Raw genomic sequence first — 23738 nt, 5'->3', positions numbered from 1 at the left:
CATTGGTTGTCCCATCCAAAAAAAGGTGGGGGAACCTCCACAAACTCCTTTCTCCTTAATCTTAGAGCTAATTCAGCATTCTCCATAAACACTGCATCATTTCGACATTATATGAAACATGGATTTGGCAATCCAAATTCACAATCCTAGTAAACAAGAGAATACCATTTACATGCTTTTAGACCAGGGAAATATATATATATATATATATATATATATATATTGTTTTAAAGTATACATTTATTTATTTTTAATAAATTTTGTATAACAGGCCCCAACTATAGGAAAGTCAAACCACTTGAAAATTACAAAACACAATTTGACCAACAACAGTTGAAATGGAAAACAACACCCTAATTAAATGTAATCAAAATACTGATGAAGGACTATTAATCTTCAATCTCCCATAGCTTGAAGATTCCACCATTCCCTCCTTTTTATATGCAGAACAGAATAAAACATTTCAAAAACTGAACCAACACTAGTAGAAGGCAGAGAGGTAGAAGGGCAATAAGAATGCAAATGAAGGCAACAGGGTTGTGGTGAAAAGGTGAGGACAAAACCCAGCAGCAGCAGAGCCACCATCTCCTCCAGCGCCAGTGTTAGGAGGTGGAGTGGGTTCCAAGGCAACTGAGCTAGCCTGCGAATTAGGCCAGCTAGAGTCAGACATGGCCACCGCTATAAACATGGCAAAGACCATGCAAATTAAAGCCAATTGAACCCATGGCTTTGTGATAACCATTTTCAGGGGTTGGTATAAAATGAATGTGATTAGTCTCTCAGGTTCTTAGCACTATATATAGAGGAGTTTGGGGGTGAGGAAAATTGCATAATGTAATCACAAATGGCATTCAGAAAGTCCTTTCTCCCACTTGATCTCTAGAGCAGGTATATCATATGTGATTAAAATAATACATAATAACCAAGTCAAAGGTAAACTAATCTGTATTTCCTTAATTTAACTCAGATTCTATATATGGCGTACGAATATACTAAGTCCTACCTCTCTCCACGGCAATGAGAAAACGTTTTGCTGCTCTTGGCCTATGGCGTACGAATATACTAAGTCCTACCTCTCCACGGCAATGAGAAAACGTTTTGCTGCTCTTGGTTAGGTCCAGCTGTACATCAATAGGATTGGCCATTCTCAAATATGAAATTAAGAAATTAGTGAGTTATTACTTAAAAAGAAATGTATCGTTGGCGTATCAATATCATTGTTTTAATGCGACTTCTGCTTTGTCTGGAAGCCTACACTATTCTCCTAATTAAATCAGTTGGTTTTACTCTATAGAAAGAGAGATTTTTCTTCATTTCATTCCCAGGCAAAAAAAGCTTGTGTTCTAGAAAGTTGAAAAGAAGTAAAAAATTCCAAAAAGTGAAAGCAAGTGCATTCAAATTGGATTATTTTTAATCTCAATTCTTAACTCTCAGAAAAAATGTATGATATGGAGGAAATTAGCTTTCATAATATCATGAAGTAACATGAAATAGTAATAATGCTAACCACCCTCTCCGTAGTCGCACACGTCTCAGAGATATGGAGTTGGTACAGAGGACTAAGAGCCACTAATACAACAAACGTGGCTAACGCAATAGAGAATGAGGCTAATGGAACCCGCAGCATTCATGTTGCCTAGTCTTTCTGAGAAAGAGGAAAAAATCCATCTAATGGGAAATATTAGACTATACATGCTGACCTCTAACACGAAGGTTGACGGCCCTAGATGCCATGGCTCTCAAGTTCGCTCTAGCCATGGAAAGAGACCTCCTAGTAGACGATTGCCCATCAAAGGCCTCCATAAACTCCTCTCTCTGCAACCTTAGAGCTAATGCAGCATCCTCATCTTGATCCACTGTCCCTCTTCTACTACTGCTCCTGGAAGGGCGTACAAGGCTTCTTCTTCTGACATAAAGCTCACCATCCATGTCAGCACTAGGTATGGCTCTTCTTCTCATGGCCGTAACATCTCTGCTTGATGGCATTGTTACCTGTGTTCTTCGATTGCTGTAACTATTAAAGAACTCCTTTTCTGGCCTTTGACGCTCAGCTTCTCGACTGTTTAAAGCTCCAGCAGCCTTCCTTGCTTCAACTTCTTCTGGAAAGAGAAGTTGTATAGTGTTCCAAAGAACGGTATTCACGGTGCAGGACCTTCCGTTGCTGCAAAAGTGAGAGATTGGTATGAAACCCAGCCCATTCTTAGAATTTGGATAATAACAGCAAATTTAGCCGAAAGTTTACCTGATCAGCTGTCTGCATTTTGGGCACCTCTTTCCACATTTGTCTGCTGCAGATCTCAAACACTTCCTACAAAAACTATGACAAGGAAGAACAAAAATGGGGATTAAATTAAGGGGCTCAAGAGGAAACAACAAAGAGATAAAAATCCAAGAGAGTCAAAAATGGTGAAAAGGCCATGTCTAGAAGATTGTGAGTCTACCTGTGCCCACAAGAAGTGGTACTTGGTTCATAGCAAATCTCCAAACAAATCTGCGAAGTCCAATATAATTAGAAAAAAAAAAAAAAAAAAAAACCACTTTAATAAACAATCAGAAATAAAAAGAAACCAAGTTTTCTCTATCATAAAATTGAAGTATCGAACTGTATGAGTCTGAACAAAAAAAAAAAAAAAAAAAGGCTCTTACTGCGCAAGAAAGCTCTTCCTTGAGTTTATCCATGCAAGGAACAGTCATGCTTGAGCAAGAAACACCAGAGCTTTCTTCAGTTAATTTATCTTCTCCTGTTTTCTTTTCTTCATTCGAAACATTTGTTGATTCCGTTTTATCTTTTTCAGTATCTGTGCATTAGTAATAATTCCGGAAAATGTAGTTAATTTCTTTCCCTTTTCAGCAGTCATTAGTAATAAATGTTTGCAAGGATAGCCAAGTGATAAGTATCACAAAACTGTTAACAAGTTTGAATATGACTTCTCTGTTAGTTTGTGAACCACTGTAATCTGTTTATCTTATGAAATCCTAGTGTTTTTCAGATGGGTTACAGATAACCCTCGCTTACATGTGTACAAATTCTCATAGTTCGATACAATAAATGCAGCTTCTACATTTATCTTTTCAATGCTTAGAATCTTGTTTTCTATTATTATTCATTGTCCATCAAGGGTAAGGCAAGATTGAAAGAAAGAGGCAAAACGAATTAAATCCCAGAAGATAAAAAAAAGACAAATTCAATACCACATTTTGTAATCTCTTCGTCATCTAGGTCAAGAACAGCAACAGGGTTTGAAATTGGACTCCGCCTTTGAGCTCTACGTTTTCTGAAACATAGACAATGGAATAAATTTTGCTTTATTTAAATATGATTTCCAAGAAAATGAACCAAAAAAAAAAAAAAAAAAAAAAGTGTACAAATCAATAGCAAATTTAAAACCCGGATAAATTCTCTTTTCTTAGATGTTCTCAGCGGCCAAAATACAAATTCGCATACTTGATTTAATCGAGAAACTAAAAAGAAAAGCACCAATCTTTTGTAAGTGATTGGGATAGGGCACCTTCTTGAATTGCTCGGAGGTGTCTTGAAAAGCAAATCAGAGCGTTTCTTCTGCTTAGACTCCCGATCGGGCGTGTCATCGACGACGAGGCTCGCAGTCAAGAGGGCCTCTTCGTCCCAACCGGCCATGGCAGCCACGGATTTGAATCTGGGGCTGATGAATATACCATCGTTCTGGTTTTGGCCGCCACCACCTGTTGGGTCTGAATCTTTTTGTGGGTTTTTTGAATCAGATGGAGTCCGTTTTGGGTTTTCGCTCACCATTTTGGATTTTTCTTGGTAGTTGTTGGATATCAGAGAAGAAAGAGAAAAAAACTTTTTAAGTGTTATCGTGCAGAGATGGGAAGAGAGAGAAGGAAGTCGGAGCCAAACGGTCTAATTTTTGAATTACAAGTTCCGCATTGGTAACGGCTATAATTTCGCTGTCAGAAGTCTGTATACTGTATGAGTACTCGGACCACTTGCTTTCGGTGTCCATCAATCAATGGCGATACGCTTGGATTTAACAATAAAATATGATATCAGGGACGATTCTGATTTTATAGAGTATATGGAAAATTTAGATGTAATTTTTTGGATATAACAATAAACAATTTCTAAAATTCCATATATATATATATATATATATATAGAAATACAATTACATATGTTTTTGAAAAAGATAGTATAATATTTTATAAAAAAATATATATTATATAATAATACAAATAAGATCACATTCCTCCTAGGAACCATATAAAAATATTCTATAAAATCCTCAAAAGTCGCATATTCAAATCACAATTAGTTCTGATTTGGTGATACTAAGACGACCATTAGTTATGATTGTATTCTTTATTTTGATGATGTTAGTCCGGACACCCTCCCTGCTGAGCTTACTAATTTGGCAGCTATTGATATTATTGAGATGAACTTTTTTTTTTTTTTTAATCATTACGATAAAAGATAATTGCGATTTGAATATGTATATATATATATATGTATCTATATAGATAATAGCTTGGCCGTAGAGGTTGTGAACCATAGAGGTTGTGATAGTAGCAAACTCCATCAAAAGTTATAAACCAATTCAAACATCCTAAAAAGTAATTTCGATACATTATTCATTGTTATACTAAAAACCAATACTACAGCATTATGCAAATTATATATAAAAAAAATAACAATAATAATAATAATAGTAATTTGTCAAAATTATATATACACCCACTACACATTGCAAGCTTTTTTATCTCTTCTGTAATTGTGTTATTAATTCTATCTACAAAAAAGAATCAAGAGCCCGCTAAAATCCATTATCTCTAATACCATAAATTTACATACATATATACTCTTTTAGGTAAAAAAGAATGCATATTTTTCCTATAAGAAACGATTAAAAGCCTCTATGCTTCCTCCTCCTCCTCCTGGTTCTGTTTTTCTTGCTATGCTTTTCAACCTCTTGCCAAGGCAAAAGATGCGTCTGCGGGTCAACCAAATTGGTAAGGACCCGATCCCTCAAACCCGTATCCGTGACCTCACAGAATCTACTGGACCAATCAGGAGGCTCCACGGCCCGAGTACCCAAACCCGGAGCTCGATCCTTGGACCCAACATTCTGTTCGTCTTGCCAATCCGCCACGTAAGTCGCTACTCTCCGGTAGAACTTCTCCTTGAAAACCTCCCAAACTTGGTACTTGTAATGGTTGATCACGATCTCACCCTTATCCATATTCACGTACCTAAACCCATCTCTCAGATGGAAATGGTGGACCACGTTTATCAACGACGAGTTCAGCGCCTCCGGTTTCACAATGCTCTTGTGCCTCTCCGGCGCCGCCAATCGGCACGTGTATCCCACCGTAACCCCCTGCGGTGGCACGTGCTTCAGCCCCGACGGTCCGAAGCTGTAGCACGAGACGCGAAGCTCGGCGATGTTAGCGTATTTTGATTGGTTGTGGAGGACGTCGTGGAGGAATAGACCCGACGGCAAGTGAAAGAACTCGTCCACGTCGATGAACCCGACCCAATTGCAGGAATCCCTGGCCCTGAGGGCACAGTGGGCGAACCCAGCTTCCTGGGTCTTAATCCACGGCCAAACGTGACGTGTCACGTTGTAATTGGCGCTGACTAGGGATTCGATGACGAAATCGATGTCGTCGTCGCTGTTGTTGTCGTAGATGAACCAGCGGTCGACACCCATTTCCGCATGGTACTTGACCCATTCCCTTACGAACCGACCCTGGTTCCGAACCATGGTGCAAACGCACATCTCGTGGCTTTTCCGGGTTTGCGGGTTCGGTTCGGTTCGTGAAATCGGGCGGGCTATGCTGGGGAGTATTCCCTTGCCTTTAATTCTAACGGAGACCTTTACCGAACTGTTGGCTCTCTGTGGGGCGTTCAGAACACTCAGCGGCGTTTTGCACCGTACGATCTCTTGGGCGATCGACACCACCTCGGTTCTTAGTAGAAACTTCGGCTTCCTGAAATCCCAGCCGTAGACGCACTCGAATCTCGATGCATTGGAGACTCTTTCAGGCTTCAGATTAAGGCCTTTGACGAAGATTATCGTGGTGTTGTCGCGGTCGATCAGAGCTTCATAAGCCAGCGAGTTCCACCTATGGGAAGGACCAGATGGGAGTTCGCCCTTGGGTTTCAAAGCAACCGCCACAGTGAAGCCACGTGGTTGAAGCGGACACCTTACGATTTGGTTTTCGGGATCATCACCGTCTACTTCCCTAGGCAGCTTCTTGAGACGACGCTGGGAGGAGGAGGAGTCATTAGCCGGGAAATAAACGCAGTGGAGGTCATCTTTGGTAAATAAGCGAGCCGGTGGTGGACAATTTAGGAAAACGAGTGCTTGATCTGGAAGCAATACTATTTCTCGGATGGAGATGTAGGGCTTTTTGACCGGAGAATCGCCGGAGATAGCTTCCATCTGCGGAGCTCGCCATGGTAACACCAGAACAGGTTGAAGCGTTTCTATTCAAACAATCACGACAGAGTTTTTTTTCTTTTCAAAAATAATAATAATAATATAAAATCCAAATATTAATAAAAAATAAAAAATAAAAGAGAGAGAGAGAGAGAGAGAGAGAGATGAAGGTAGTGTAAGTACCACCGAAGAGGAAGCGAAAAGAGGAAAAGGTGAAACCGGTGAAGAGAACGCAGGTGAAGACGACGAAAAGCGTGCACCAGAAGAACCTGCTCCAGGAAACGACGTCGCCGCTGCTTCTTTTCCTACGGTCCTTCATTTGGCCCCGCTATCAAAGCCGGCCCAGAAAAGCAACCCAAAAATCCCACTAAATACTCTACTTGTTCTTCCTTTCGATTCATTAAAAATAATACTAATATTATTATTATTTCTGGATTTTGATTTTATATAAAAATAAAAAAATAATGAAAATCTTTTTCTTTGGTTATCTTCTAGCGCAAAGCACTAAAAGGCTTTCAAGGAAAGTGAGAGATAGAGAGAGAGAGAGGGAGAGAGAGAGAGAGAGGAGTAGGAAAAGGAAAGCCAAAACCAAAGCCAAAGCCAAAGCCAAAGCCAAAGCCGAAGGCACAGAGAGAGAGAGAGAGAGAGAGAGAGAGAGAGTGTTAATCGGAAGTTGTTGCCGCTTTGAGAGGAGAAGAGAGAGTGAGAGAGGAGATAGTGGGGGCCCACCATATTGTTGAGTCGACCGTTCGTGTCGGTTTATATGCGGTCGTTAACATGTCGTTCAGAACCTGCACTCTCCTCCTGGCTCTTCTTCCTCTTCCTCCATTAAACGACGTGGTTGGGTTTGCTGCAAAAACTTACGATGGTCGTTCATGCAGAGTATTGGGCTTCGTCATCCCTCCACTCTCTGATCATCATGTCAATCAATGGGGTCCACCATTTTTACTTTTATGGGAAACACAGTGGGGTCCACCTGAGAATGCACTTTTTATTTTTTTTTTTAACAGCGTGGCGCTTATGAAGAAGGTTCCCGAAAGGGTTGAGTTAGAGTGCAACCGGCAGCAGGATGGTACAGAAACATCAAGATGATCTTAAAAGTGTACAGATTGAACTGGATCGAAACAGGTGGCAATGAAAGTGGACCCACTTCCGGAATCACCTGAATCTGTACCCGTTCAATAATTTACTATTAATTATTTTCTTTAAACAGCTTAATTATTACTTCTGTCATGCTCACCGGTACACTTTCAATTTCTTACGTAAACCACTTAGCCAATTGTAATACGGCAAATGTTTTTGAACACCCGCTCTGGATTAGATTCTTACATTTCTTTAGCGCTTTATTTTTATTTTATATTAGCCTTTCGCAAGAAAGTTAAAAAGAGTGGAACAAGGTGGTATTCATTTTCAATCAATTTCAACTCTGCCAAATTCATTAAAATTTCCGCATTCCTCTTTATGTTCCCAGAATAAAAATCGTAGAAATCAGCTGCCTTTTTATCGGTTTCTTTATTCTTATCCTGACAATTGTCATGTCTTTTTTTAATAATAAAAAAATTGCCATGCAAGAATTTCAATATCAAATTTTGAATTTAAAATTTTAAATTATTACTAATAATTATTGTTAATTCGTCATATATTTAATATTTTAATATGCCGCTGGAAATTCATAGAAAAACAATAAAAATGGTGGCTCTGATATATATATATATATATATATATATATATATTGGTGAAATGGTATATAATGTATAGAGGTAGACATTTTGTCCAAATGATAATATACATAACGCACATAAATAGATAGACATTGAAATAAGTCTATCATTTTTCATGGATGCGACATGGCAATCAAACTTTACATAGTCTATGCCCAAATTTACATGGGCTAGGCAAGGAACTTTGGGCCTTAAGTGGGCTTGAATTAATTTCATCTTCAATTTTCCAAAACTGTCGTCCATCTTTCTTAGGTTACAATTTCGATTAGGGGAATTTGGTCAATGCCTATATTTGAAAGACATTAACGAAAACTACTTTCCACTCTCAAATCTTTTTTGTTTTGCCCTGATGTACCTATTCTACCCTTAATAAAAATTAAAAATAACGTGAAAGTCTTTTTTTTTTTTTTCTTTTTTTCTTTTTTCTCAAACCCTAGATCCTAAATTTCATCTTCTGCAACTCAATATCCCTTGCAATTTTGGAGGAGGAAGAAATTAAAAAAGAAAAAAGAAAAAAAAACAGAGCAGGAGAACCAAGGCAAACAGCAAGCAAGAAAAAAGCAAAAAAGAAAAAGGAGTGACTGCAACAAAAATGTCTTTCCAAGATCGGTGCAGGGCTTGCATAAATCGTTACTTTGGCAGGGACGAAGTGGATGAGTTTACATGGGGGAGGGCATACTGTTTGGAGTAGTCGAAAGAGTACGATGACGTCAAGAGTGAGATTGAGAATTGGAAGTAGTAGTAGTGATTACATGACTAGCAACCCTTGATTAATTCCTATCTTCTGCATATAGGTTGATAATGACTTTGGTGAGCTTTTGATCTAATTGAGAAACCTGAAAATTCATCTAAAATAATTATAGAAACATAAAACTTCATGTGTTTATAATGTGTGCACACCCATATTTGTGGTACATAACTGGCTTTCGAACCTCTTTTTTTTTTTTTTTTTTTTTTTTTTTTTGCTTGAACTGGCTTTCAAACTGCATTATGCTACTTGAACTTCATTTATTCCCTTGTAGAAACTATATAAAATCCAACAAATCAAATTATGCTACTTAGCATTGTCCATCTGCCATGATTGTCTAAATAATTATGAATTATTTGGCTCAATTGAATTTCCTTTTTCTCTTCCTCTTTTCTTCATAATTTGTTCAGGTTCAGCAGAAAAATAGAACACTTTTTTATCTTAAACTTTTTTTTTTAACATTGAAAAGATAATTTAGAAATATAAAAAAAATGAGGGCAAAATAAAAAAATTTAGAACCAAACGGGTAGATATCTTTAAGGACCTTCAAATAAGGGTATCGGGGTCAAATTCCCCTTTGGATTACCATCTTAATTAAGATTCCAAGTTATGATTCTGAATTCTATTCAAGCTCAAACTCTTCCTATGCATGAACCAAAACTCTTCCTATACAGAATTGGTTCTTTATATGTATATATTTTCCTAAATGGATTAATAACACTTGCTATATATATATATATATATATGTATATTATGGTACTCACTGGTTGATTTATATAAATATATATATATATATATATACACACACATATATATATATATATATATATATATATGGAAGCATCTCTTTTAATAATATGCTTCTTGTCTTTGTGCCCAATTGATAGGTGTTATGGGAAAAAAAAAAGAAGGTATTTTCTCTTATAGATATGCCAATGCAGTAGTTGTCATTGCTGTTTGGGGACGGACATTCTGGCAAGATGTTATATGCCCTTAAAGTTGAGGGCAATCTTTTTTTATTTATTTATTTTATTTTTTTTATTTTTATTTTTTGGGTGACCAGCCAATTAATGAATCTTCTAAACGTGTTTAATTTGGACTTCTTCCTTGCAAAATGATGTCATGGATTGCGATATTGGTCTTGATATTCCTCCAATGGAGAATATTTAGGTTTTGAAAATTCACTTACATGATGATGTCCAGGATTGTATCTGGCCGTCTAATATTCTCAGCATGAATACATTAGTTTTTAAAGAGAGAAAAAGAAATGAATATTGGACAAGAAGTAGGGAATGCATTGACTAATTGCGTTGTCAATTATATACAAGACCTCTTATTTTATATAATATAATTACTGAATTGGGGGAAAAAAAAAAAAAAAAACAAAATATTCAAATTTTAGTTTCAATCAAAACATGCCTCGTTCCCTTCCTATCCCAATTAGGAAGGTTCAGAGCACAACTTGGCCTAATCCATCACTACTAAAATATAATCACCTGAGTTTTAAAATAATACTTTATTTTGAACCTTAAAGCTATAATTCTAAAAATCATTTTCTTTTTTAGTCAGGAAATCGAAAAGTGAATTCGATAAATATTGTTGAGAAAAAAGAAAAAAAAAGATTTTAGAAAATTATAATGTTTCTGAAAATTTTGGACCTCGCAAACAAGTTTTGATAATATTGAACCTTACTAAGCATTTGTTTCAAGTGTCTAATAATCACCTTTATTGTTCAGGAATTTTTTAGAATATTTTATTTTAAACTTTAAAGCTCTAAATCTCAAAATGGTTAAGAATAAAGATTTTGGAAAAAAGTAATAGTTTTGGTAACTTTATATCTTACTAAATATAAGTTTCACTAGTACTTTATATCTTACTAAATATTAGTTTCACTAGTCTGATGATCATGTCTATTGTTCAAGAAAACCTATAGGATATTTTAGTTTGAACTTTAAATCTCCAAAACTAAAAATTGTTTATAAAATGGTTTAGAATAAAGCTTTCGAGAAATTATAAAGATTTTGTAAAATTATAATGATTTTGCGAAATTTCAATCTTATAAACAATATTAGAAATTTCTAACTATTAATTTCAAGAGTTCAAATGAAATTGAAGGCTTTTGATTAAATCATTGTCTTTGTAACACAGAGTATATAAATTTTGTATTTCAAAAAAATTATTGAGAATATTCTAATTCATGAACCAAAATACTATGATTGTTTATTTGGTCAATAACATTATTTTATACACTATGGAGGGGATGGATGGATGTACTTGGAAGTGAAATAATTCCATTATTTTAATTTCTAATACTTGTCTTAGTTCATAATCTTGCATGTATAGGGACATCTTTCATATTCCTTTGAAAATTTATGGTTCTTCCCAAAATTCTTTCTAAATTTTCACTTTAGAATAGAAACTCTGTTGGGTTAAATTTGTTTTTGTACTTATTTTAACCATTATATATATATATATATATATATATATATATATATATATATATATATATATATATTTATACTCCAAAAAAATACTTGGAAGTGAAATAATTCCATTATTTTAATTTCTAATACTTGTCTTAGTTCATAATGTTGCATGTATAATGACATCTTTCATATTCCTTTGAAAATTTATGGTTCTTCCCAAAATTCTTTCTAAATTTTTAATTTAGAATAGAAACTTTGTTGGGTTAAATTTGTTTTTGTACTTTATTTTGACCATTATATGTATATATATATGCTCCTAAAAAATGGGTTATGATTTGTATTTTAAATCATCTAACACAAGTGACCCTGTTGTCTCCTAATGTGGAGATTGTTACGGCCCTCCTCTAATGCTTTTCCTTTCTGATCACTTTTCTAAAGGGTCCCTGGGTATGTAGCAAGTCTTAAGTCCTTCATTACATCTCCTAATAGTTTCCCTTCTCACAAGCTTAATGAATTGTAAAACATACATAAAAGTGCATGATTTTGCTGAGTCATTTTTGGAGTGCTTTATGACAAAATGGAATTCTTTTTTTGTTCTTTGTCCTTCAGTGAAAGATAATTAAAGTCTTAATAAAGTAGCTTCCAAGACAAAAACAAGTTATAATCATAATAATATAATAATATGGAAGTGAAGCGGATTGGTTTTTGCATTTGTTTTTAGGAAAAAAAAAACTATACAACTTGGCAAAAGCACGGCAGTATCTTCAGCAAATGCAGATGAATTTACAAGTCTCATATCTCTATTAAAAAACTGATAAAATAGCTGAGGAACTAACTGCAAGCTAAGCAGAGAAATGCTATTAAAAAGATGATTAAGAATCAGATTTATTGTTTGTTGGATTAAGATTCTACGAAAAAAAGTTTTGTTTTCTATCGGTTGTGTACTTTTCTAGTCTATAAATTTAATTAATAAAACGATGACAATTAATGAAGTTAATTATACACATATGATATTGTTGCAAACTTACAAGTTTGGTTCATATAAATTTTTATGGTTTACTAGTAGTTCCCAAGCGAATCCATGTTTGGAATTTATCAAACACCTTCCATAAAATGGTGAAAGCATCTCCACTACTATCTAAAAAGATGAAAGAGTTGCCTCCAACGACAAAAATGGCCAGCCTTCAAGCGACAAAGGAATCATATATATCAAGCTTCATAATCTTTAATATTTGGATTTTATATAAATTAAAACCAATGAAAATAAAAAAAGTAAAGTAATGTCAACGAGGACGACCAATCACCCACGTCTGGTATTCTTTTTTCTTTCCTGTAAATTTCCCAGAAAACTAATGTTATAGGACCTTTTCCATTGTCTCCATAGGAACCAAATTTTTATAATGACAAAGCCCTCCATGCCTTTTTTATCTATTCAACATAAAATGCTTTCCAAATCAATCATTTCTCTCCCCCCTTATACAACATCCTGCTTTTTTTATGCCTGAATGACCTGGCAGCATCTTTGCCTTGGATTACAAGCTCCTTTATAAGCACCCCCATTTTTTTGCCAGCTCAAGGAATTTTTTTTTTCTCTTGCTAAAAGCCTTTTGCCAAAAAAAAAAAAAAAAAAAGAAAAAAAGAAAAAAAAATATGGGAAGACAACCTTGCTGTGACAAGGTTGGATTGAAGAGAGGTCCATGGACAATTGAGGAAGATCATAAGCTTGTCAACTTTATCCTCAACAATGGTATCCATTGCTGGAGAATGGTTCCTAAGCTTGCTGGTAAGTTTTTTTTTTTTTGTTTTTTTTTTTTTTTTTTGATCATCACCACCTCCTCCAAATAGTATCTGAATTTTCATTATGTGGGATTAATGACACTTTCTTTATATGTTCTTTGTATATAGGTTTGCTAAGATGTGGGAAAAGCTGCAGATTAAGATGGATCAATTATCTGAGACCAGATCTTAAAAGAGGTGCTTTTACAGAAATGGAAGAGGATCAAATTATTCAATTACATTCGCGTCTAGGTAACAGGTAAATTAATTAATTTACTAATTGGAAAATTAATATATATTCCTGCCACCTTAGAACCTCATAGAAAAAAAAAGTACCATTTGCAGGTGGTCTAAGATTGCTGCACATTTTCCTGGTCGCACAGATAATGAGATTAAAAACCACTGGAATACTAGAATCAAAAAGAGATTGAAGCTCCTTGGTCTAGACCCTGTACCTCACAATTCCACTGAGTTGCAAAAAGAAAATGATGATGATGATGAAGCGAAAAAAGAGGTCACGGTTTCGGACCATGGACAAGAAAATAGCTTGGAAGAAGCTAAAGTAGGACGACAGGATATTGGTCATGCCAAGAGAGTGAGTCCTGAAACAAATGAGAAAAAGAGGAATTCAGTTGAGCTCAATTCTTTGGATGAAACAACTAATGAACTTTTGGAGAGTTATGAGATGCTGTGTGGGAATTTCAATTTGGGATTGCCATGGATGATCGATCACCAAGAAACCAATACCAACACCACCACCACTACTTCATACACTAGTTCTTCGTTTTCTCTGGAAGAATATTCCAACAACCCTTCTTCAATAGTTGAATCATCCTCCATTATCCATGAAGATAACTCTCTGCAACAATGGGCGGATAGTACTACTATGGATTCCAATTCCATACTGTCATGGGATATTGGCTTCAATAATCCCCTGGAACAAGACCTTTTGTTCTTTGAAAAATATAGCCAATATTTAACCTCATATCCACCTTTATAAACTTGCCTCTACTTTTCTTCATCAAATTGGAGTGATAAATAGTATATGTTACAAATATTTAAAGTCTATATATAAGTAGATTCTAATTCTGATATTTGAGTGATTATCAACCAGAAACTGCTAATTCTGTCTGTATATGTTATTGCTTTTGCCTTTTTAAATTTGATTCTCCCTATCCAAATCTTTGAAATAATGATATTTTTGGTCTATGATGGTTTTATGCTTAATGTCCTGTTTTGGTCATGCATTGTGATTTAATTTCTTCAGTCTTTCACTATCAGTGAGTTTGAGAGCTCCTCAATATCCGACCCGAGGGGGCTTGAAAAGTTTGATATGCCTTGAATGACCCGGTATCAATGATGAGGTTACTTTTTCTTGTTTCCTTTCATACATCATAATGAAGTCTCTCCAAAATTTACTTCTTTTGGTTCCATAAAACAAGTGTGTACTACTAAATAAATATTCCTTTAAAAAAAAAAAATCCTAATTGTTATATGTAAAATTTGAGCAAATGAAGGAAATTAATGAGTGTAGATTATTGTCCTAAAAACTTAATTAATTAATTAATAAAAGAGGCCTAATTACATCAGCCTCTGTGGTTTTGTTTACGTGCATGCATCTGCAGCAGACAAACTAGCACTAAGACTGCATTAATGAATTATATGTGAATTAAGGGTGGTTGCCACCAAATTTAATCACTATGCTATATTTTTAATTATATTTTCATATTTCAAAAATATTTTTTAATAAAAGGTCATAAATACCTTTAAATATTTAAATAAAATAAAAATAAAATCTATGTACACTATAATCAAGGTTTAGGAAAAATGAAAATAGAGACAATGAAATTTAGAATCAAGAGAAAAAAGATAGACAAATATAAAAATCATTAATTTCAACCCTGTTTAACATTTTTTAATGATTTATTTGTTCTGTTTGTATTTTGTTTCCTTAATTTTCATTATATTTGTTATTCACATGAATTGCTTTATAAATTGGAAAAAATGGAATGGAAAGGCTAAAGTTGTTAGGTATATATAGTTTGGATGATTTTCACTTAAGAGGGTTATGCATAATGGAAAAGCCAATTGTATCCAAATTATATAACTTAGGTGAGTTAAACTCATTTAGGTATATATATATATATATTGGAGAAAACACTATGATCTAGTATATAATTTGGAGAATTTGATTTCGTCCAAATTATTTATATTGGAGAAAACAATTGAATTTGAATTATATAAACCAAAGCGAAAACTCAATTAACTCACTTTGTATACATAACTTGGATTATTTGAACTTATCTGGATTTTGTATATTGGAATAAACAATTAGATTCCGGCTGGATTTTGTATATTGGAATAAACAATTAGATTCCGGCTATATAAGCTAAATGGAAATTCAATAATATGTGAAATTGTTCGTTTAGGTATATTTGAAGAAAGGCTTGTTTTTTCATTGAAACTCAAACTCCTATAAGAAAAAGTAGAGTTAAGCCTTATAATGTAGGCAATTAAATCTGTCTCTCTTCACAAGGTTGAGGATGAATAAGGAGAGATTGATGTGGGAATTAAGGCACTCAAAAGGGAATGGAGGGTAAAATTGACATAGTGAATATATTTAATTATATTTAAGAATAAATAAGATACAATTTATTGGTGTAAGTAGTAAAAATTGAATTAAAAATAATTAGATGTAGAATGTAATGTAATTATTAAATTTTGTAGTGATAGTGTAAAATCACTCCGTTAGTTAATAAATATAATGTTATATTCCACCCTATAATCTCTACTACATTTGTGCTTTGTAGGGATGACTGATCATATCATCTTCCACCAAATGTTTTTTTCCTCAGCAAGTATAAACATAGCCATTCCATTCATGCTTACATAAAAACATACTCTCTTTTTATTTTTTATTTATTTATATATTTTATTTTATTTTGAATCTTTATTGGATTTTAATACATATAGACTTTTTCAGTTTATCCCATCAAATGAGTCAATTCACGTTTCAGTAAACTTTTCTCAACTTGATTGCAATTTCGTCACACTGCTATAGCATCTCTCTCTCTCTCTCTCTCTCTCTCTCTCTGTCTATATATATATATATATATACACATATTTATATATACATATTTTCTATAATAAGCTTGCTTTTGCCACCTACCACTTTTGCATGAGTGTAAAATAACTAGTATAGTACTGTTTGGTTCTTTCTAAATGTAGTATTAGAATAGTTGGAATATATAATTATGGTAATATTTTGGTCTGTTTTGAAAAGTGTGATTCCCATTCCAAAAAGCAAAATTAATAGAAAAGAAAGGCAACCTGCTGTCGGTGATGGAGAAAAAGGGTGTAACTTACTTAAATCCCAATCAACTAATTAATTAGTAATTAGCTTTGCCTTTGCAATACAAAGCTCTTGTAGGCTCCACTTCAGGTTGCATTTATATTATGCATAAACCCACTTAATAGATTGGCATCAAGTTGGTATTATTAATTCAGCTGCCTGGTAAGATATCACTACCACCACCATTTTCTACCAAATATATATATCATATAACAAATATTGATGGTATGTATTTTCCAAAGAGACAAACAAGACGCCATGAAAAGGTTGTTGAAGCATTACGAAAGTTCTTTTCTTTCTTTGCTTAAAACATGATTAAGAGAAGATTCTTTTATGTTATTTTTATGCATTAAGTACTATAAAGATAAATACATTGATGATACTAGACAGCCAATCAATTTCTCCATACTAGTGCTTGACATTAGAATGTTCCAACACTTGCTTCGATTGTTTTTATCCCATCGCAGGAACCAATAGACATCTGGCTCATTCTATGTGAAGTTGAGTGGGCCATTATTGGGCATCCAAAAGCCCAACTATATGGGCCACAATGAAGCCCATTTGGCTCATTTGTTTAAGTTTGGACCATTTCTAGGCCCAACATGCATTTCCTCAATAGATGGCCCAGACATATGTATAAGAGGCAAAGGTAACTCGGCTCGGCATGAGAAGCGGACTCGAGGGAGGAGAAGATCGGAAGGGAAGAATGTTAGCGATGCAGAGCGTGAGTCGGAGGATTCACTCCATGGTTGATGCTCCTCGCCTCACCAAATTCTTTCTCGAAGCCCCTCAATCTGTAACCTTTTTCTTTTACTCTGTCTCGTCCCAATCGCAATATAAGCTTCAATTCCTCTGAATAATTTGCGTTGCCCATTTTACCTTCTGTTGTAATTTTCTGGTTTTCCTTAATGGGTTTGTTTCTTAGATTGTAAAGCTTAAATGGGTTTCTGGGTTTATTTCTATTTCAATCAATTCTGCAATTGGGCCTTATTCGGTTATGTCTTGGCATTAACTTTTTGTTAAGTAGGAATTAAGAGTTTTTTAAATTTTAAATAGGAAGTGAGGTGATTCTAACCTTGGACACATCAACTGTTTTACTGTACAAAACTTAGTAAAGCTCAGACTTTTCAATGTAACGGAGTAGAGGAAAACAAAACAATCTAAAAATTCAATGTATTAATGTTCTTTTCTCTGAATTTTTCAGATAAATCTTGTATGTACAGCTAAGTAGATCTTTTCATATATCCAAAAGGACCGGAATTTGCAAAACATATAATCAGCCAAAACTATACGTTTTCTGACTATGAACACATATTTACTTCTGAGAGAAATTTCATTCATTGGAATTAAGAACTAACTGAATCATCAACAGGATAACATCCCGTTGCTGCATGATGACAGGCAATATTAAGTTTAATAAATATGCTGTCTTTTTCTGGTTGGTTTGCGAGTCATGATTTTATTTATTTTGTACGGCTTTAATCCATCATCATCTTTGTATCTTAATCTGAACCTTTTTATTTCAGGTGAAGGTGGAATTTTCCAATGGCAGTGTGTTCAATTTGTCAGCTGAATTCCTAAGAATACACAGTCCAGCTGCTGATGGAAAGCTGAGGTCAATTGGGGGTGAAAAGGTAACTGCTTCTATCTTGTGTGATGAATTATTTTGGTCATTTCTTAATCGTTTTAATAGTTTCTTTGAATGAAAACAATGTGGTCGGTCGAGTGTTTCACTAATATATTACTGCCACAATTTTAAATATTCTTTCTGGTTGATGCCAATAATCTTAAACAATGTCAAATATTGGATAGTTAGCAAACAAATAGGTAAACTAATTTCCAGATTTTTTTTTTATATCATAATCTGTCAGTAGTCAATACCTTTTCTTCTTCTGATTGTCTCCTTCCCAACCAAGAGCAGGTGATATCTGGTAGGCGTCACGTTGGAATCATGTCAGCAGAACCTGTAGGAAACTATGGGGTAAGGTACTGTTAAACCTTAAAATTATATTTAAGGTTTTGAGGATTAAACTTGGTCCTCAAAACTGCATGCATATGTGGATGTTTTACAATCAGGGAAGTAATGTTGTATGGATGAATGTTTTCAGGTTGATTTTTGACGACTTGCATAAAACTGGGATTTATTCGTGGGATTATTTCTATCACCTAGGGAGCAACAAATTCAGTCTCATGAGAAATTATATCAAAAAGTTGAGGAAGTATGGGCTTAGCCGGGAGCCGACTAGAAGGAAATGATTGAACCTTCTTGAACCTTTGGATTGCCATCGATTATCGAATGCTGGAATTGGAGTGTCATCATTAGATGATACATATATAGAAAACATGTTGGCTTGTAGCATCAGCACAGGTTTAGTTTGGATTTCTCCTTTGCTTCAACACACAGTGAGGGAATTCCAATGCCATATAATTTCACTTTTATCTGTATTTTACATGCTGTATATACATATGATTTAGACCAGTTGATTGCTTTTGAAGAAATTTAATTGAGTTATGGAATGTTTCAATTTTAGTAAATTTTATTTTTTCCGTAGCCTTTGATTTTTTTCGTCATTATACTGAACGGAAGAGAAAGCAATCTACAAGAAGAAAGGCATTATTAAATCTCTATAATCTCATTGTTAAAGATGCTTCTATTGCTTATGAAAACATGCGGGTTAAAAAGCACACCTTTTAATGCATTTCAAGCCGACCGTGGGTTGGAATTTACATGACAGATCCTAGTTTATCATTACAACTTTGGTGCGCTAAGAACTACGAAAATTGTCACAGTTCGCATCCGAGGGGGCAAGGGAGGCTAATTTTTGATATTGTTTAAAGTACTGTGGGGAGTTCGATGTTGGGACCGAACCAAATAAAGTTTATAATTGTTATGGTTTTTTTTTTTTTTTTTTTTTTTTTTTTTTTTTTTTATGTTTGAAAAATCTGTATTTTATCTCATTCCCCATATAAGGACGAGCGAGGTCCCTATATATATCGTTGTCTAGAGGGGTCTAGAATAGTGGGAGAGGAATAAACCATAATCACAAGATCTTATCTTATGTCTGGAAATGTCCAAAACATCCCATATAAATTTCACTTCGGACATAGATTTTCTGTGTTGTTTTGCTTCACTTAAAAGTGTTTGTGATATTCCTCCAGCAACTCTGATACGCCAAAAATGGCATCATCACTCTCAACTCTGGGTGTCCATACTCCCTTATCACATGTTAGAATCCTTAAATTCCCACCCTCGCCGCCAACAAACAGCAGAGCTTTCTATGCTCATGCAAAGGCCAACGCAGGAGAAGGGAGAGACAGCATGGTTCGCTCAAGAGGGGTGACCCAGCAGCAACTCCAGCCAAACGAGCAATCAGCACAGGCTCCCCTCAAAGGTAAGCATCCTTTGAATAGCTTAGCCTTAGCATTGCATTTCTTCAATTACAACAGAGCATCTGAAAATAAAAGACAGTTTTAGTAATTCAAGTTCGTTTTTTACAGGGATATGGGATTGGTATCCAACAGCAAGAACAGTGCCACAAACGGTGGACACGATGGAGAGCCTGACACTGACAGAAGATCCTTTAACTTCCACAAAGCGTAGAACACCTTGGGCAATAAAGGAACGGGAGCAAGACTACAAGATCAGGTTTGATATGCCAGGTATGACTAAGAATGATGTCAGAGTATGGGTTGAAGAGAATATGCTTGTGGTGAAGGCAGAGAAGGTAATGCCTAAGGACCACACAGAGGAGGAAATTTGGCCTACGAAAAGCTTTGGAAGGTACAACAGCAGGATTGCACTGCCAGAGAATATCGAGTTTGAGAAGATCAAGGCAGAGGTGAAAGATGGAGTGCTTTATATAACCATTCCAAAAGCCACCATCACAAGCAAAATTGTTAACATCAACGTAGAATAAATGAGAGTCTACTTTCCAGCTCCATAATTTGAACTTTCAATTACAATTTTACTAGTCAGAGGACCAATTTACAATTTAGTCTTGGAAGGGTAATCAGTATATTATGTATATCTATAGAAAAATCAGATGGCAGTCGGAATATAGTTGTAAACCCAAACACAGTGATCCCTGTGGAAGGTGAAAGCATTCAAAAAAAACCTGCATCCCAAAGGGATTTGTAAATAAAATCTTCAACATATCAGATTTGCATTGTGAACGAATTTTGCTGAAATTGTATTGAAAGCTTACAATACAAAAAATGGTATAGAACTTGGTCGATCTTCTGTCATTCTAACTGAATGTACAGTGCGTTCTCTCTTTCTGAAGATTAAAAAATGCCGAATTATCATTGTTTGCTATGAAGGAAAAAGTGGTACCAACTAAGAGGGCTTTTTCTTCCTTCCACTTTGTGAGACCCGTATCAGTTTTTGGGGTCCCCTTTTAATACCCCTGCACCATAAAAGCCATGTTAAAACAATCCAAAAAATGCCTAGAGGGGGAAATAGTACGGACATAAATACCTCTGATACAAGTACATGTATGTATAGAATAGCAGCAGCAGCAGTATGGTTAAAATGGAGACGATGAGGTAGAAGATATTCATCCTCTTCTGTACATATATGAAACAAAAGGGATATTAATCAATCTAGAGAATTATCCACAGAACTTTATAGTTTAATTTATATATAAGCTCACTGCACCTCCATACTATGATTTTATTTCAGTAAGGACTTCCATTAAAAAGATAAATAAATATGATCATGTGGATCTGGACAATTACCTTTCGTCCTCGAGAGAAGGGTTTCTGATTTCCCTTGCAAGTGTGGGCATCACAGAATTGGCGTAAGAAGAACTCTGTTGAATCAAAATTCAAAAGTAATGATGAGATGAAAAGATTATAGATGACTAGTCATGAATCTTTAATTATGAGAGAAGAGACCATAGAGCTACCATGAAGGCGGCTTGCAGAAGGACCCTCGTTGACAGGAAAACAACTATCAGCTAGACTCTGCATGGCAATGACAAATGATTAATATAAAGAATGTTGAAATGCTAATGCTAGAACATTATTCAGAACCCACCTCACACAGAAGATGATTTCTTGCAGCAGCAGCTGGATTGCACTTGGTCTTGAGTGAAATATCCATCACGTGGTCACAATGCAAAGCTCCACATACATCTGCCAAGCACCTGCTATGACTCTGGATTCAGCACAATGAAAATACCATTTAACAATGACAAAACGGGTGCCTAGAATCACATTAGAATCTTATAATTAAAGCCTGGAAGAAATGTAGCAAAACAATAAGGCTAAGGAAATCAACTGGATCAAGGTACATACCATCAGCAGGACAGAATGGTGCGAACTAACACTGAGCACAATAGAACTTAAAAATAAATAAGGCATAAAATCAAGTGAACCGGAAGAACTTTACATAAAAATGAGCGAAAACCCTTATGCATTGACCAATGAAACATTGTAATGTTCATTACCAGATCAGTATATAGAACACCAGATACAATAAAATCTGGGATTGATGTTCCTACCACCTCTAGACATGCATCTGATTCATAATATGCATACCCAGTTCATGAAACAAACTGCAAATTGTTGTTGCTAACTTGCATATTAACATGCAGATTACCAGGCTGATGCTTTTTCTAAAATGTTGTAAAATATTAAAAAAAATTTCTTCTGAAACAGTACATGTCAGCATCAATGCTGGGAGAAGAAACATGTAACCAGAGGGAAAACATGACTTACCACGTTCAGCAAATTGTAGTGCCTATTGTCAAAATGCTTATCGAGATATTTCTCTTCATAGAAACTTTTTTTGCAGTATCCACATTGCCATTCATTTATATCCAGACGAATCTTATGCTGTTCCTGATCTCTGTACAGGTCATTATCAGGATGCAGCCTACACCTCCTGGAAAGTTGATACCGTTCTTTGTCTACAAATGGCATCAAATACTGCAACAATCAATGAAAGTAATTGTTATTAATGTTGAATCAAATATTCAGACTTGACAATAAAAAAATTAAAAAATTAAAAAAAGAAGAAGAAAAAGAGGGTAATTAAGGAAAACTCCATTGCACATTTCTTTCCACTACCTCCTCAATTATTTTCCATGCTGCCCTACTTCTTTCTCTTGAACAATGTACCTCAACAGCATCTCCCAGCTCTTGCTTTGGAGTTCTGTCTCAAATTCATAGATTAAAGATAGACATTGATTTAGAATACACAGAAATTAAAATCTAACATTATAGCCACCGTACCTTGAAGTTGTAGATTCTTCTTGACCCTGGAACAAAACAAATGGGTTATATTTAATAAAGGCTATCAAGTAAAATTTAGATATCTAAATTTGAGACCCAACAACAAAATTGACAGACAAATTATTGTCCATTTAAAGATAAAAAGGCAAATTTATTTATTAACAACTATCACGTCACACGCATTGCCAATTGTGGTGCTAGCTTAGTTGTAGAAAGACAAAAGCAAACAACATAAAATTATTCATCTAGAACCCTCTCACAGTTGACTAGATCATGCTGTTTAAAGATTGGAGTTCAAGCTTATTGTCAAGTTTTCTACTTTCCAAGCCTATTATCTAATTTCAGATTCAAATATATCTATTAACCAAAACTGAGCCTAGAAGAAACATTCTTAGCTGCTTTTGAAGGACACCCAGCTGCCAGTTTAAGGAAAGTTATTATTCTTAATTTGGTTTCCTCAATTGAGATATATAAAACAATCGCATATATATGCTTCAATTTCTCGGTTTTCTTAGATTCTACTACGAAAATTTTGATTTACATGGAAAAAAGAAGAAGAAAAGAAATCAAAGAAACAGATGCAAACCCATGAAGAACATAGATTGATTAGTGCACATGCAACCAAAGAAAGTAAAAAAAAAAAAAAAAAAAAAAAAAAAAAAAAAAAAAAAAAAAAAGAAAAGGAAAAACCTGAATTTTGTGGAGTGAAAGCAACAAGCAGAGGAAGAAAGGAGCGACCCATTTGGACGACCCTCTCACCATCTTCGTTTTGACTACTCGTCTTCTTCACCACATCAAGACGCCATTTTCTGCAGTGTCTTTTTTTTTTTTTTTTTTTTTTTTGGAGCGTTGAAGCACTCTGTGTATCTTCGCATCATGGGGGGTGAAGGACCGCCACGGCCCTTCCACCAATCAACATCTGCCACATGCACTTCTTTGACTCTCCTGCCTGTCTTTTGCGAACGTGGCAATAAATTATGTGTTTTTTTTTTTTTTAAAAACCATTTTGCACGGATGCAAGACCAAAAATAAGCCCTTTTACTGCTCTTGGGCTTG

General features: G+C 34.9%; 5 protein-coding genes across 7 annotated transcripts; 3 read left to right on the top strand and 2 right to left on the bottom strand.

Annotated features, from left to right (window-relative positions):
* Positions 1-1047: 1047 nt before the first annotated feature.
* Positions 1048-7418, bottom strand: LOC107415259 (glycosyltransferase family 92 protein RCOM_0530710). The gene is made up of 9 exons (XM_060816440.1): positions 6606-7418; positions 4934-6469; positions 3510-3783; positions 3193-3275; positions 2647-2798; positions 2442-2491; positions 2243-2317; positions 1701-2161; positions 1048-1121 (listed from the first exon to the last, which is right to left on the bottom strand). Exons 1-9 carry the CDS (start codon positions 6739-6741, stop codon positions 1063-1065), a joined length of 2826 nt encoding a protein of 941 aa, XP_060672423.1. The 5' UTR covers positions 6742-7418; the 3' UTR covers positions 1048-1062.
* Positions 7419-12948: 5530 nt separating this feature from the next.
* On the top strand, positions 12949-14187 carry LOC112491209 (myb-related protein 315). The gene is made up of 3 exons (XM_025072351.3): positions 12949-13100; positions 13223-13352; positions 13439-14187. The coding sequence occupies exons 1-3, from the start codon at positions 12968-12970 to the stop codon at positions 14091-14093; spliced, it is 918 nt and encodes a 305-aa protein (XP_024928119.2). The 5' UTR covers positions 12949-12967; the 3' UTR covers positions 14094-14187.
* A 2897-nt stretch (positions 14188-17084) lies between these two features.
* On the top strand, positions 17085-18996 carry LOC107415212 (uncharacterized). 2 transcript variants are annotated; one of them, XM_025072353.3, is made up of 4 exons: positions 17085-17241; positions 17972-18079; positions 18367-18426; positions 18554-18996. In XM_025072353.3, exons 1-4 carry the CDS (start codon positions 17110-17112, stop codon positions 18563-18565), a joined length of 312 nt encoding a protein of 103 aa, XP_024928121.2. In that variant the 5' UTR covers positions 17085-17109; the 3' UTR covers positions 18566-18996. The 2 variants fall into 2 exon arrangements, with proteins under 2 accessions (XP_024928121.2, XP_024928120.2); XM_025072352.3 differs by having other exon boundaries at positions 18367-18431.
* A 442-nt stretch (positions 18997-19438) lies between these two features.
* On the top strand, positions 19439-20389 carry LOC107415252 (small heat shock protein, chloroplastic-like). The gene is made up of 2 exons (XM_016023548.4): positions 19439-19837; positions 19944-20389. Exons 1-2 carry the CDS (start codon positions 19624-19626, stop codon positions 20360-20362), a joined length of 633 nt encoding a protein of 210 aa, XP_015879034.2. The 5' UTR covers positions 19439-19623; the 3' UTR covers positions 20363-20389.
* LOC107415251 (uncharacterized) lies at positions 20357-23538 on the bottom strand. Of its 2 annotated transcripts, XR_003055497.3 has the most exons (10): positions 23373-23538; positions 22683-22708; positions 22518-22602; positions 22167-22376; positions 21484-21603; positions 21353-21410; positions 21183-21256; positions 20923-21011; positions 20651-20851; positions 20357-20560 (listed from the first exon to the last, which is right to left on the bottom strand). XR_003055497.3 is itself a non-coding variant. In XM_016023547.4 (9 exons), the coding sequence occupies exons 1-9, from the start codon at positions 23442-23444 to the stop codon at positions 20782-20784; spliced, it is 804 nt and encodes a 267-aa protein (XP_015879033.2). In that variant the 5' UTR covers positions 23445-23538; the 3' UTR covers positions 20577-20781. The 2 variants fall into 2 exon arrangements, 1 of the variants encoding a protein (XP_015879033.2); XM_016023547.4 differs by lacking the exon at positions 20357-20560 and having other exon boundaries at positions 20577-20851.
* Between the last annotated feature and the right edge of the window lie 200 nt (positions 23539-23738).

Source organism: Ziziphus jujuba, chromosome 4, assembly GCF_031755915.1.
Source record: "Ziziphus jujuba cultivar Dongzao chromosome 4, ASM3175591v1".
Classification (NCBI taxonomy): Eukaryota; Viridiplantae; Streptophyta; class Magnoliopsida; order Rosales; family Rhamnaceae; genus Ziziphus; species Ziziphus jujuba.
Note: the sequence above shows the minus strand (reverse complement) of the source record. Positions and strands in the feature narration are given on the sequence as shown.

Coding starts and splice junctions, on each gene's coding strand:
- LOC107415259 (XM_060816440.1), bottom strand. CDS start 6,741: ATGAAGGACCGTAGGAAAAGAAGCAGCGGCGACGTCGTTTCCTGGAGC. Junction 2,162..2,242: donor AAATGCAGACAGCTGATCAG/GTAAACTTTCGG, acceptor TCACTTTTGCAG/CAACGGAAGGTCCTGCACCG. Junction 1,122..1,700: donor CGTCAACCTTCGTGTTAGAG/GTCAGCATGTAT, acceptor ATTGATGTACAG/CTGGACCTAACCAAGAGCAG.
- LOC112491209 (XM_025072351.3), top strand. CDS start 12,968: ATGGGAAGACAACCTTGCTGTGACAAGGTTGGATTGAAGAGAGGTCCA. Junction 13,101..13,222: donor AATGGTTCCTAAGCTTGCTG/GTAAGTTTTTTT, acceptor CTTTGTATATAG/GTTTGCTAAGATGTGGGAAA. Junction 13,353..13,438: donor CATTCGCGTCTAGGTAACAG/GTAAATTAATTA, acceptor TACCATTTGCAG/GTGGTCTAAGATTGCTGCAC.
- LOC107415212 (XM_025072352.3), top strand. CDS start 17,110: ATGAGAAGCGGACTCGAGGGAGGAGAAGATCGGAAGGGAAGAATGTTA. Junction 17,242..17,971: donor TTCTCGAAGCCCCTCAATCT/GTAACCTTTTTC, acceptor TTTTTATTTCAG/GTGAAGGTGGAATTTTCCAA. Junction 18,080..18,366: donor GGTCAATTGGGGGTGAAAAG/GTAACTGCTTCT, acceptor AACCAAGAGCAG/GTGATATCTGGTAGGCGTCA.
- LOC107415252 (XM_016023548.4), top strand. CDS start 19,624: ATGGCATCATCACTCTCAACTCTGGGTGTCCATACTCCCTTATCACAT. Junction 19,838..19,943: donor AGCACAGGCTCCCCTCAAAG/GTAAGCATCCTT, acceptor CGTTTTTTACAG/GGATATGGGATTGGTATCCA.
- LOC107415251 (XM_016023547.4), bottom strand. CDS start 23,444: ATGGTGAGAGGGTCGTCCAAATGGGTCGCTCCTTTCTTCCTCTGCTTG. Junction 22,377..22,517: donor CATGGAAAATAATTGAGGAG/GTAGTGGAAAGA, acceptor TGATTGTTGCAG/TATTTGATGCCATTTGTAGA. Junction 21,411..21,483: donor GAAATCATCTTCTGTGTGAG/GTGGGTTCTGAA, acceptor ATTGCCATGCAG/AGTCTAGCTGATAGTTGTTT.